This window comes from Callithrix jacchus, chromosome 3 (assembly GCF_049354715.1).
Source record: "Callithrix jacchus isolate 240 chromosome 3, calJac240_pri, whole genome shotgun sequence".
Classification (NCBI taxonomy): domain Eukaryota; kingdom Metazoa; phylum Chordata; class Mammalia; order Primates; family Cebidae; genus Callithrix; species Callithrix jacchus.
The window spans coordinates 125,504,348-125,518,400 of NC_133504.1; the positions used below are offsets into that span (position 1 = coordinate 125,504,348).

The window sequence follows — 14,053 nt, forward strand, 5'->3', positions numbered from 1 at the left end:
TCTGACTTATGTTAACCAAATACTTTTATAATTAATCTAAGTCCCTCAAACTGCAGTGCGCAGGAATATCTTATGATTATTTATTTATTTATTTATTTATTTATTTATTTATTTATTTATTTATTTATGTTGAGAGAGGGTCTTGCTCTGTCACCCAGACTAGACGGTGTGATCACAGCTCACTGCCAGAGTAGCTGGCACTATAGCCACACACCACCATGTCGGGCTAATTTTTGTGGTATGTGTGTGTGTGTGTGTGTGTGTAGAGAGAGAGAGACAAGGTCTTACTATATTGCCGAGGTGGGTATGGAATTCCTGGGCTCAAGGGATTGCCCGCTTTGTCCTCTCAAAGTGCTGGGACTACAGGTATGAGCCTCCACACTCAGCCGGTTATTCCTTCAATAATAGGGTCAACCAAATGGTCCTTCAGCCTCTTTTGCTTTGATGGATAACCTCAGTCAGTTCCTTGAATGTCAGTTCACTGCAACCTCTGCCCGCCGGGTTCAAATGATTCCCCTGCCTTAGCCTCCCAAATAGCTGGGATTACAGTCATGAGCCACCACTGAGCTACCATGCCTGGCTAATTTTTGTATTTTTAGTAGAGACGGGGTTTCACCATGTTGGCCAGGCTGGTCTCAAACTCCTGACCTCAGGTGATCTATCCACCTTGGTCTCCCAAAGTGCTGGGATTACAGGCGTGAGCCACAGCACCCAGCCTAGTTCCTTGAATCTTAATACTTATTTTGGGTAAACTACTAACAACAGCAAGTTGTGGACAAATTTCTAACCTCAGTGTAGGCTTATTGCAGGAGCAGTTCAGAAATGCAGCACCTCAAAAGGAAATGGCTATTATGCATTCCTGTGGGCACCAGACATTCCTGAAGGAATTGTAGATCATGGACTGTGATCTATTGTTTTTAAATTAATGATTGACTTTTCTTAAGCTGATTTTTTTTAGAGTGCTCACCATGTAAGAAAGCACATGGTTCAATGAACCTTTAGTAAAAACACATTTAATTTTTTAATCAATGACACAGAGATGCTTTTGTGGACTTATTTCTACTCAGTTCTGAATTATATGTTAACTGTGTATAATAGATGTTTAGTAAGGAATAGGGGACAAAATTAGATGTTATTCTAAATAGCTCATGGTTGATTTTAATGTCACGTGGCTCCTATTTTCTGTAATTATCTATGAATAACATGTCCTATGGCCTTGCAATTCAAAATGTTTTCTGTGGACCAGCAATATGAGCATCACCTGAGAACTTGTTAGAAATGTCCCACCCTGACTTACTGAATCAGAATCTGCATTTATTAGGATAAAAATGGTAGAAAAGTTTGAGTAACACTGCTTAAGATTACAATTTAGGCTGACTTAACTGGGAAACTTTTGAAAAATATAGATGCCAAATTTTGACAGTGGATCTATTGAATCAGAATAGCTCAGAGTTGCATACAACACGTGCATTTAAAAAACCTCCATGGGTCAAACTTCTTATGTGCATATTAACACATAAAACTACATAGTAAGTGTTGACTCATATTTTCAGGATGAATTGTCACAAGCTAACATTTAGTTAAAATGCTGAAACTATTTGAGTGACCAAGCCAACAGATTTGAGGATTAATTCAAGTTTATAGACTTGTGTCATTTCCTTAGGCTGTTAATAATTTGTTATTTATTATAAAATAATTTAAACTAGAGAATAAATATTTATATTTCCCCAAATGCATGAAAAGCATTAAAATATCACTAGAATATTTTATTTTTTGTTACATTTTGTTAATAGTAAAAGTTCTATCTGAAATGTTTCTTCTATATTGCATAGGACTACTAAACAGTTTTATAATCTCACATTTGAACTGTCCCACTAAGCACTTGCCATTTACAGTTTGCCAAAATAGTGGTAATTTCTAGGTTTTTGCTTTTTTACTGTGACATAACATAATATATACCTTATACACACATCTGAGTGTTTCTTTTTTCCTTTAACATAAGTAACCTTTTTAAATAATAGCAACAAAATAAGAGTGGCAACAATTTGTAGCTTGATTGTTATAATCTGGATGAGAATCTATTAAGACAAAACCCAAACCTTTTAGTTCAGAGTTTAGTTTTTTGTTTTGTTTCGTTTTTTTCTTCCTAACAAGCTAGATTCTAAGATTGCGTGTTGAGAGACACAATCTGGCTCTGATGGTTAGTTTCTTAACTAATTTTTCATTTCTTTCTTGAATTATTTTGTTCTTCCCATTTTCTCTTTATTAGTTATTTCCAGTTCTAGTCTGGAAAAAGTTAATTGCTACCTTAAGAAACACATATACTATCCTGAGAATTAAATAACTGAACTTATTTAAAAGTTGTGTTTATGAGGTAAAATTGGGGGTGACTTTCAGTAACTCAGTGGGATGCAATGATTTGTTTTTCCCTTAAAACAAAACATAACCCAAACCAAAAACTTTTATAAACATTTTATGAAAACTTTGCCAGCCATTAGATAAATAAAAGAGGATTCAAGAAACTAATAATAAAAATAAGCTCTTTCTGTTAGTTTTAATGTACCACATGGTCAAATATATTGTCTTACATAGTAGAACTGTGATTTACTTCACAGTCACTGGACTGAATGACTCTTTTTTCTGCCTTCAGACAGCATGAAAAGTTGAGACTTTATCCTAATCTCAAAGATCTTTCAGACATTTAATTACAGAATGTGCTTTGTTAACTAGTTTTGTTGACAACTCTTAATAAGTGGAAGGATTCTCTCAAATGTAATTTCAGTATAGCTTTTACCCCACGTAAACTCACTTTGTCTTATTTTGGCTCCAGTGTAAATTCAGAACACTTGACTATTTTCCTGACTTCTATAAACTACAGTGTCCTATAGGAGAATCCTATTTATGAGCTGTAACTGCTAGTTTGCTAATTTTTTTCCCCTCTCAATAAAGTCTATTGAGTCCATTTGAAAATTATAAATCATACTTTTATTTTTTATAAATGCTAGTTGATTCACAGTCTTTGGTACTGTGATGTACATTATAAATGTTTTGTAGGATTCACAGCTATAGAAAACAACTCACAGTTTGGAAGTTACCACTGTGGTGGCACTTTAAAATACAAGTGTTGGTATAATTAATATGAGCCAGTTAGCTATTAAGTTTATCAAATATTTATTGAATTGCCTGCTGTGTAAAAAGTACTATACCACATCTCTCATTTTCTTTTCTTTTTTTTAAAATATATATTTTATTGCATTTTAGATTTTGGGGTACATGTGAAGAACATGCAAGATTGTTGAATAGGTACACACATGGCAATGTGGTTTGCTGCCTTCCTCCCCATCATCTATATCTGACATTTCTCCCCATGCTATCCCTTCCCAACTCCCCACCCTCTCCTGTCCCTCTCCTAGTTCCCCTCCACAGACACCAGTGTATGATGTTCCCCTCCCTGTTTCCATGTGTTCTTATTGTTCAACACCCACCTATGAATGAGAACATGCGGTGTTTGATTTTCTGTTCTTTTGTCAGTTTGCTGAGAATGATGGTTTCCAGGTTCATCCATGTCCCTACGAAGGACATGAACTCATTGCTTTTTATTTTCATCCCCGGACTCTCTTAAGAGATTATATTGACTAATTTAATAGTCTTTAATACTCATTTTTAACTGGCATTCCACTAGATTCGAATTCCTTGAACTATCAAGAGAAAATCATTGCATGAATGTAAAGTAACCTGACAATAATTCTAAATGCTTTGCTACAAAAACAGTTATAAATATTAAGTTATGCTATTATAAGAAACCTTTGAAAGCATTTTAAATTTTAATTTCTCCCTTGTTTCTGTTTTAACCCTGGCCCCAGGAAGACTCTGATCTTGCCTTACTATTTGAATTTCCAAGCCAAAAATATTTTAAAGGCTCAAAGAAATAGAGAAATACTGTAAAAACAAAAGACAGTAGACAACAATATCTGTTTCTGTTAGTTGAGTATGAACAGCTAAATATTTAATTGCTAAACCAAAGTTTATCAAGGAAAGAAGTTATTTATGGTGCTAATTATAGTTAAGCGTGTAATGAATAATACTAAGTACAGAAAAAGGAGAAAGATCAAGGAACACAAGGAATAATTTTCCCTCAAGACTTTCTCCCATTGTGGAATTATTCTTCTAAAAGCAAGTGATTAAATAAGGAATCCTGAATACCCAAATTTGTTCTTGAAAGATATTGGGTTAAAGGAAATGACTATAGGAAGAACACTGCTTCAATCACTAGCTAAACAATGAACTAGATGACCTAAGGCTTTTCCATCTTTGATATCCTGATACTCATGTTTATACATTTTCCTGTTGGTTAATTTTTTTTTTTAATGAGACAGAGTCTCACTCTGTTGCCTGGGCTGGAGTGCAGTGGTGCAATCTCAGCTCACTGCAACCTCTGCCTCCCAGGTTCAAGTGATTCTCCTGCCTCAGCCTCCCAAGTAGCTGGGATTATAGGTGTGCACCACCATGCCCGGCTATTTTGCATTTTTACTATAGATGGGGTTTCACCATGTTGGCCAGGCTGGTCTCAAACTCCTGACCTCAAGAGATCTATCTGCCTTGGCATCCCAAAGCACTGGGATTACAGGTATGAGCCATTGCCCCTGGCCCCTGTTGTTTGATTTTTAAAAATTTTTATGGAACTTCTGAAAACTTTTGTGAAAAAGACCCAAGTTGGAAATAGCTTATTCACTGACCGTAGAGAAGCAATGATAACAACTCCCTACTCATTTCACTGAAGTAGTAATAAGTAGAAGTAAATATTCACCTGAAGTAGAGATGGTAAATATTCACTTCTTCATTCAACAATTATTCTTTCAGTGCTTATTATGTACCAGGCTGTATTCTATGAGTACGAAAGTTTGACATCCTAACTCTTTACAAACCTAATGTCTTGGTTAAAAAAAAAATAGGCATAATGTACATATAACATACTTGATTCTCTGATCCATGAATGAAAGAAATCAATATTATATAAAATGGGAAGGTGCTGTGTGAGGGGAAGAGACTGAGGATGACTCTTGATTTCAGTGAGCAACAAAATAATTCTATACATGCTGCTCTCAACTCTGTTTTATCAGTTTGCATGTCCTGGAGCTGTGCTCTATGAGGATATAGAATGTGGAAGTGGAAAAGATGGACTTAGGCCCAACTTTCACTGTCCTATAGTGGTGGGTCTCCTGTACCTACTCTAATATTCCTTTGAGCTAGTTCTAGGTGTCAAGAATCCTAAGACCAGGAATAAAGCTCACCAGCAGACAGGAATAAAAGGACACAATTTTGCCTGGAGATGTTCAAGGTGCGGTAAAGTACTGTGCAACTTTTGTGTGATGGAAATTGTGTGAGATATTGGTGATAGAAAGTAAACAAAACAAAGATTAAGACCTTCAAGGAACCTGCACTTTAGAGAAGGAGGTGGATATAAATCTAGCTACTTATGATGCAGTAAAGTTTTACACTTATACTTTGAACAAAGTTGACTGCAGAATTCTTGAATTGATTTGATCATGGGAAGAAATTAACAATTGTAAATATAAAAATTGTAATGTATCTAATAAATATTGACAGAAGATTGTTAGTTATAGTAAGAGTATGGGAAAGGTAAACAATCAGAAGGAAAAACAAAAAAAAAGCTAATAAATGAATTTAAAATGAATGCTTTGCTGTAAGAAATGACAAAAATGTTATTCATTGCTTTAATACACAATAAATATTGGGTATCAAAATGTTGTCAAATTATGACATTAACCAGTCAGCCTTCAACAGAAAAGCCCCCGCAACTTTCTGCTTACTTAATTGCTGCCTATATGAGGATGCACAGGTTAAAATGTCAATATATCAACTGATTTAATGAAACTTAAAGAAGATGATTTTCCATTAGGGAGACTACATATATATGGCTACCTTTGAAATTATTTATATGCTTAAAATATATTTTGAAAGAAAACATACTACAAGAATTGGTGTAGTACTTTTGTGGAGCTCTTAGCACCTCCTATAATATGATGCTCTTTGCCATGTGGACAGGAAGAGAAAGGGTGCTATGGACTGAGAAATCACTATGAGCGAGAATGTGAACTTGAGGGTGTGTGGAAAACAACACTATAGCCTGAGCCAAAGGGATTTGACATGAGTCAGTCTGGTAGGGGTCAGTTTTGAAAGGAACTCAGCCACTCTGTCTCTGACTCCTAACATCCTCTCTGGTAAAATTGAAAGTCAATCACATTTCAGCTGTTTACATTTTTCTGTTTTCTTTTGGCCTTGCCATATTTCATTACCAGTGAGCCATCTGTACATATGCCATCAGTTTTATTTAAAAAAATTACACGGAAGCCCTTACATGTTCTAGACAATGTGCTAGAGTTGACATGTAAGATCATGTTAATTTTCATGAAGAATTTGCAAAAGTAGTATTATGAAACCAATTTTATAGCTGAGAAAACTGAAGCTGAATTCTTATCAGAATCCAGCCTGTCTAACTTGAAGTTCATTTTGCTTTAATAGTTGAGCTTTGTAATGGCATTTCCCTATGTGGGTTCCACAGAGGATAAAATATGAGAAAAAAGAATTCCATGGTCATATAACTAAGGAGACCAAATTATGCTACATTTCTCCCTTAAAGACTCACAATCTTTTTGGTTTAATAGGCCCCATGAAGTCTGAAAGAAGGAGATCCGTTTTGTTTCCTTCATCTAAGTATTTCATAAACTCAGTTGACTATCAGAGAATTTTCCTTTTCCTGGTAAAATGTTTAATATTCCAGGAAATACTTTGGGAAACTATGCCTTAGAATATTTCGGCAGAACCTTATTAATTAGAACTCATTTAGAATGAAAAAAAAAAAAGCCTTACTGTATGCTCTTAAATTGATCTTTGTCAAAATGAGAGTCTTGACTTATTGGATTGTGAAATCAATTAAGTCCTCATCTGCAATTGGGGTGGGGAGGAAAGAATGGCAAGAAAACTATCAAGGTTGTTACATGCAGTACAGGTAAGTACTGAATCATGAATTTTTTACTGGCTTGCTATGCAATGTACATTTCTCTCTGTGGTCATGGCCAAAAAAGTCTGAAGCTACTGCTTTCCTGAAAGTCATGTGAATTGCTTGCTGTGCCAGGAGTTAGGTGATAACTAATGTCTAAATGTTGTAAAATTAACACAAAAGGGCCTGCTGTAACACTATGGTTAAATACATTATTTGTATTTACCTAAAATCAGAGGATTTTAGATCTTAAATATCTCACAGGGGAGAGACCAAAATAGATGTTTAGTCTGACTTGTCAAGGTCAGACAGCTGTTAGCTGGGTCTAGAACCTAGATCCCCTGGTGTGCATCTCTAGTATTCTTTTACTTGTCAGTGTAAATTGACAAATTTTTAATGTATGGAATGCTTAGGGTCATGTCTTTTTAATGAATAGAAACATCTGGTGTAAAATTTAGTTAATCACTCCTGGATAGCTAGTCAATGACAGGTTACAAAAATGCTACGGGTTTTCCTTGAAATAAAAAGTAATATAGAGATATTTCAGTGCTGGGGTGTAATTCTAATTCCAATTAATTAGTAATTGACCTAATACCCTGTTTACCAGGTGGAGCCAATTAGTTATCTAATTTCTCATTTGTATATGTAAATGTCCTCAATATATGAGTTTGAGAAGACTTGACAGATAAAACATAAGTGAACACCAAATCTTTCGATGCATAAGTTAAAGGCACAACTATCACTGTACCTCTCTAGGAATACGCAATGAATCGAAGTTATAGGAAACCCTCCAAATTCACATTGCTTTTAAAAAATGAACAGGAACTATGATTTATCCAAGCATTTCATAGCAAGATAAATACTAGCTCGTTTTATTGCAGGGAGGCCTCTTCAAGACTCTGTCCAGTTGAAGTCTTGAAGTTCATATCTAAATTTGTGTCTACTCACTCCTGGCTCATGGACTGGTCAGTGGAGGTTGGAGCTATTTCCTTTTCCTCCTGTCTGCTTTCTGGAAAGTACCCACAGGTGTCTACGCTTGGGAGGTGGGCCTGGGCTAGGATTCCAGCAAACTCTCAGGTTAGTGTCATTTCCTCTAAGGAAGCGCCAGGCCACAGTGGGCAGATATCATTTGATAACTTAATCTGGGTGTGAGGAAGAGTCCCCGAAGCCTGTGTACTCTAGTGATAAACTGAAGCATCCGGGTGAGTCAAGGAAGGGACGTGGTATCTTTTAAAACTAATATAAACGAATAAAGCCTAAACAAGAGCTTACAAAGAAGGACACCCACTCCCAAAACGTCGGGGGGTGGCTGGTGTCTGGAGGGGAGATCACCGAGTGGTTAAGATCTGGAGGTTCCAGGGCTTCTCTTCGGGGAGAATTCCCTGGCTGGGAGAACAGTGGAGGCTCGAGGAGGTGAATTTCCTACAGCCCAGGACCAGCCCTAGGACCAGCCCTAGGACCCTCCCCCTTCCTATAATTAACTCAACTGCGCGTCCCGCCAGTCCGGATCGTGGCGCCCCTGGACCCTCCCCTCCTCTCGCCCTAGGCGGAGAAGGAGAGGCTCCAGGGTGGGAGGTCGAGCACGGACCACACAAGCCCCCAGCGGTCTCCAATCCTGACCCGGTGCAAGGGGCGCGGGTTCGGGCCCCGCATGACGTGGGCGCCACGGCGAGAGGGGCCGTCCTGGGAGCTCCGGCCGCCTTATTACCGTCCCGCGGGTCGCCGGCAGCCAGCAGACTGCCGCGCCGCGAGCAACAGGAGCCTGCGAGCGGCCCACTCCTCCCACCTCCTCCGCCTGCCTCCTCCTCCTCCCTTTCGCTCCTCCCGCCCCCACCTCTGCGTGTGCGGCGGAGTCGCCCTCTCCCTGCCTCTTTCTCCCGCTCCCGCTAGCTCGTCTCTCTCGCTAATACTTCCCCCTGCTGTGCTCCGGGGAACCCAAGCATTCTCCGCGCTAACCTTAGGGACCAATGGTGCTCGAAAAGCCTCGAAAAAGCTGCTTTGGACAGTGATAGTTGGAAAGCCCCTCGTCCCTTCCCCCTCTCCCGGGCGCAGCCCGTGCCCGCCTGCAGCACCTTCTCGCTCCGGCACGCTCTGTTTGGGAGGACGGGGTGAGAAGGTGAAGTGGAAAGAACTGCAGAGCAGAGGGGGCCAGTTTCAGAGCTCAAATTTCATTTTCGTTGAAGCAAAGCACAGAAGATCATTTTTTTCTCTTTTGCATTTTTTCCTTTTCCTTTTTTTTTTCCCTAAAGAAACTTATTTTGGGGGGGTTTGCTCTGGGCATTTGCTTTGCCCAGTAGTTGGAAAGTGAACTCGACTCGTGATGGTTCTCCTGTCACTTTGGTTGATAGCAGCCGCTCTGGTAGTGGTTAGGACTTCAGCTGATGGACAAGTAAGTGGAAAATAATAACAATAAAAAACTCAAACCCAACCTTTTCCCGAAAAGTTCCTCCCCTCTCTACCCTCCTCTCTTTCCTCCTTCTCCTCCCTCCCTTCCTTGTTATCTTTTGCGTTCAGGAACGGTGTTTTGAGGGCTGGGCGCCGCGTGCGGGCTTTTGAGGGTGGAGGGTTGAGTTGCACGGGAGGCTGTGACTCCGACTCCAGGAGTCCAGGCTTGTCACACCTAGGGCTTCACTAGTCTGCGACATTCGTAACAACTCCTAGTGACAAACCGCAGCCAGTTCCCATCCTCGCCGCGCCATCTGGGCTTCCCCTTTCTGGAGGGCGGTCTGGGCGCTTGAATGAAGTTCTGGACGCTGGGTCTGGGATCCCAGCGCTCTGGCTGCTGCCTCCGGAGTTTGGTTCCCGGGGCTTTCTCTCGTCCGAACTGACTCACGGTTTTTTCGGGCAGCCAGAGGCGGGGGTTTCAGGAAGTCCTAGAGCCGGACAGGGAGAGATTCAGTAGACACGTGTCCTGGGAGGACTACGGCGGGGTTAGGGTTTGACAGTTGGGGAGGGGGGCTGGAGACGTTTCCTGCCCTGCGTTTTCCTGGGCAGAGGCTACCGGCGCCGGCCGCCTTCTCCCCTCCCCCTCTGCACAACTCCTCCTCTTTTTAAAGCTAAGTTTAGTGCAGCTCTGTTTCTTTTCGGCCCTGCCCCCAACCCTTTGGAGACTCAAGGTGAAGCCCGATGCTCTGAGAAGAGTCCTTGAGAAGGCTCCGCCAGGGGAGCCCTTTGTAGTAAATCATATCAGCACTGGGCCGATGGGACTTTGGGTACAGAATTTCTCTGTTACTTTTCCTGGCTTCTCCCGGCGGCCTGGTCTGATCGAACTTAGGGGTAAAAAGTAGAGAATTGTCTAGTTGAGTCCTGACCTTAAATCTGATAAATCAGGCCCGCTGTTAGGCTTCTTTTGGCCAGTTTAAATTCATAGACTCTTTTCTAATCCAGATCCAGTACGAATTTTCATAAGAGAGTATTGAATGTCAGTATTTATTTTTGCTGGCTTCATAAGTGTTAAATTAAAATGAAAAGGGGTAAACAACTCCCCCAAATTGTTATGAAATTGGCTCATGCTCCTGTCACGAGAGCCTTCTACAAACCAAGGTGCAGCCTTTAGGCACCAATCCCAGTCTCTAGCATCTCCTGATTAGTTAGCTCCTGAAAAGCATTAATGGTAGAAATAAAATTCACAGGGTGATAAGATGAAACCCAGTAACTGTTTCTTTTTCTTGCTTTCCCCCTCCTTTCCAGGTTGGTAATGAAGAAATGGTGCAAATAGGTAAGCTTTGTTCTCAGATGTCACTCTTATCTTAAGTTGAAAGTAAGGGAGTGAAGTGAGCTAAGCAAAATACTGTTTCTAAAATATTTCCCATTGGTGGTTAAAAAAATATAAATTTGTAGTCCGGAAACATTTCTGTTCTTCTCTTCCTCTTTCTGGAGGAAGGTCCCACTTTCCCTCAGGCTAAATTATAGTGAGGTAAAAATTCTCCTGCAATTGGGCATTGCAAGCATCAGTTTATTACTGTCTTTGTACAAGCCCTGATATGCAGTTGGAAGGTGATGGAGAGCCTGGAAGATGATAGGGAGATGAAAGAAATAAAATCATCAACTCCTGCAGCATTTAGGAAGAGCACATTTGAGTACAACAGAAGGCAAGAATGCTACACAGAAAAGCACAATGAGTACTGAGGATGGAAATTCTTCTCTTACAATCTTTCTTGCTTTGAGTAAATCATCTGATGACTTCTGTTATTCAATCTGCTTTAAAATAATTATCTCCAATTCGAAAGATACTGTTAGACCTTTTGCTAATATCTAAAATCCCAGTACTACCTGATGCTGTGAAGATTCTTACTCCCACTTTATGGGTGAGGAGACTGAGATTCAAAGAGTGTAAGTGACTTGTAACAGGTCACTCAGAAGTCCATGGTCTTCCTTGAAGCTGTTTAGAGTAATGTATTTGTTCTGAATGCAGAGACTGAAAGTCATCTGGCAAGAAGCCAGACTACATTCAAAGTCTTTTCATACACATTTTACTTGGATTACTTTGAAAGATAATTTTTTTTGGCAGAGTATTAGTCTCTGTAAATTCTGTATTTGTCAGGTGATATTGTAAAGCCATCTTTTAGAAGAAGAGTTTTTATTACTGCTGCTGCAAACATAGTTACAAGTCATTGGCCATTTATTAAACGCCAGGCACAGTGTTCATTGTTTCATATACATTATGTCCACTGATTCCCACAGCCACACTATGAAGTGGTGATACAGATGAGGAAAATGAAGCTTGAGAGTTTGCATAGCCACCGATTACAGTACACAGTGGAGATCCACAGTTGTTAACTAAGAAACCCAAGAGCCAGGCCCAGAGGTGTGTATGTAGCTTGTGATGTATGACCATATATCCAAATGCTTCTTCTTACTCAGTGCTTTTTTATTTTTATGTTTGAGACGGAGTTTAACTGTTGTTGCGCAGGCTGGAGTGCAATCAATGGCATGATCTCGGCTCACAGCAACCTCTGTCTCCCAGGTTCAAGCGATTCTTCTGCCTCAGCCTCCGGAGTAGCTGGGTTTACAGGCATGTGTCCCCATGCCCAGCTAACTTTTTGTATTTTTAGTAAAGACAAGGTTTCTCCATGTTGGTCAGCTTGGTATTGAACTCCCTACCCCGGGTGATCCACCCCACTTGGCCTCCTAAAGTGTTGGGATTATAAGCATCAGTGTTTAGGATTGTTAATAAATTCCCCAAGCTTAGACCTCTATGGCAAGAGCAGAACTATGGGGAGGAAAGGCACTGATAACTGCACTAAAAAATAGTGTTTATGAAGAGATATTTGTCATTTATAGTTGATAGCATTCAGCCATCAATCCTTATCTTTTTAATAGGATTTGAATTTTCTTTAACCAACTCTTTTTTTTTTTTGAGACGGAGTTTTGCTCTTGTTACCCAGGCTGGAGTGCAATGGCACCATCTCGGCTCACCGCAACCTCCGCCTCCTGGGTTCAGGCAATTCTCCTGCCTCAGCCTCCTGAGTAGCTGGGACTACATGCTACTCAGCCACCATGCCCAGCTAATTTTTTGTATTTTTAGTAGAGACGGGGTTTCACCATGTTGACCAGGATGGTCTCGATCTCTTGACCTTGTGATCCACCCGCCTCGGCTTCCCAAAGTACTGGGATTACAGGTGTGAGCCACCACACTCGGCAACCAACTCTTATACAAGTAGGGAGAAGAAAGTTTGTCTTATTTTTAATTACTTAAACATTTGATTACTTACACATCAAATTAAAAAGATGTTAAGAGCACACATTCCACCAAAAAATTCATAAAATATAATATATAACTTTGATTAAATTTTAAGATAGAATTAGGATGCGCTCATATAAGAAGCCCTGGATTGAACCAAAGTTTGGTTCAGTTGTTTTGCTAAGGTAAATTACTTTGACAGCCCTTTCAAAGGTGTGCTTAAATAGTACAGGTGTGCTTAAGTAGTACAGGTGTGCTTAAATTTGGCAGGAGAGAGACAAGTCAGTATGAAAAAGAGGAGATGGAGTACTCTTAGGTTGTAGTGCTGAAAGTTGACTTGTCCCTATATTCCTCTGTTTTATGGAATTTCTCTCTTTTGTTATCACCGTTGTTATTTATCATTTTCAAGTTGAATGAAGAGAAGAGAAGAACAGATTGAAAAAAACAGATTTTCGCCCACAGATCTTGTGATAGCAAAAAATATAACTATCATTTCACTTTGGTTTATGTATCATATGTAAGAAAATCTTATGTACAATAATTAGTTTTGCTCCCTTGTCCCCATGTGTAAAGGCACTGCTAACCTGGAGATTTGGTGAAATACACTCCTAAACACGTAATTTTTTTTCCTGTTAATTGATTTAGAAGTAGTTTTATATAACTGCCTGGGGACATGTTATCTGATCAGAGATATATTAGGAAAGACAAATAATGTTTGTAGATTTTATTTATTTATTTTTATTGCTCAACAAATTGGCTTAAAATATTCCATGGCTCTGGATAATTTCTAAATAATTTAATGTCTCAGGAAGAGTTAGATTATAAATTGGTAATCAACCACAAGTTGTTAGGAAACTAAATTTAAAAAATACTTTCTACTGAAAGGTAATGTAGATGTAGGAGAGTGCATATAAGTGCACTTTGCTGATTTTTCACAAAGTGAATGCTCCTGTGCAGTCAGCAGCTGGATCAATAAGTTGAACATTACTGGCACTCCTGCACGTCCCTCATGCCAGCTGCTAAGCATTCTCCTCTTGTGAAAGGTGACTGCTCTCCTGACTTCGAACAGGATAAATTAATTATGTGAGTTTTTCATGTTCTTTATAGGTAGAGTCACAGGATATGTACTTCTTAGTATTTAGCTTAGAAGGTCAATTTTCAAAAATGTATCTTATATGCTTCAACCCTCAAGATGAGGAAGCTTTTTATTTAGGTAAAGAGAAGGCAGTTTGTGATGGGGACAGGTTGGAATATGTGAAGATAGGCCACCAATATAGTGCTTCATACAGGATATGGCCTCTTTCCTTCTCTCTTCTGCTGGTAGAAAAATACCTTCTTGGTATGTGGGA

General features: G+C 39.6%; 1 protein-coding gene across 10 annotated transcripts in view; it reads left to right on the forward strand.

The window, feature by feature from the left end:
* Nucleotides 1-8,887: 8,887 nt before the first annotated feature.
* The window catches only part of ADAMTS3 (ADAM metallopeptidase with thrombospondin type 1 motif 3), a 292,251-nt gene continuing 287,085 nt past the window's right edge, over nucleotides 8,888-14,053 (forward strand). For 7 of the 10 annotated variants that reach the window (XM_035293568.3, XM_035293574.3, XM_035293570.3 and 4 more), the window contains exons 1-2: nucleotides 8,888-9,410; nucleotides 10,712-10,739. In XM_035293568.3, coding sequence (XP_035149459.1) covers nucleotides 9,342-9,410; nucleotides 10,712-10,739 — 97 coding nt within the window. In that variant the 5' untranslated portion in view covers nucleotides 8,888-9,341. Of the gene's footprint in view, nucleotides 9,411-10,106; nucleotides 10,234-10,711; nucleotides 10,740-14,053 lie in introns of those variants that run through there. The other 3 variants (XM_035293571.3, XM_035293572.3, XM_035293573.3) reach the window with 1 other exon arrangement.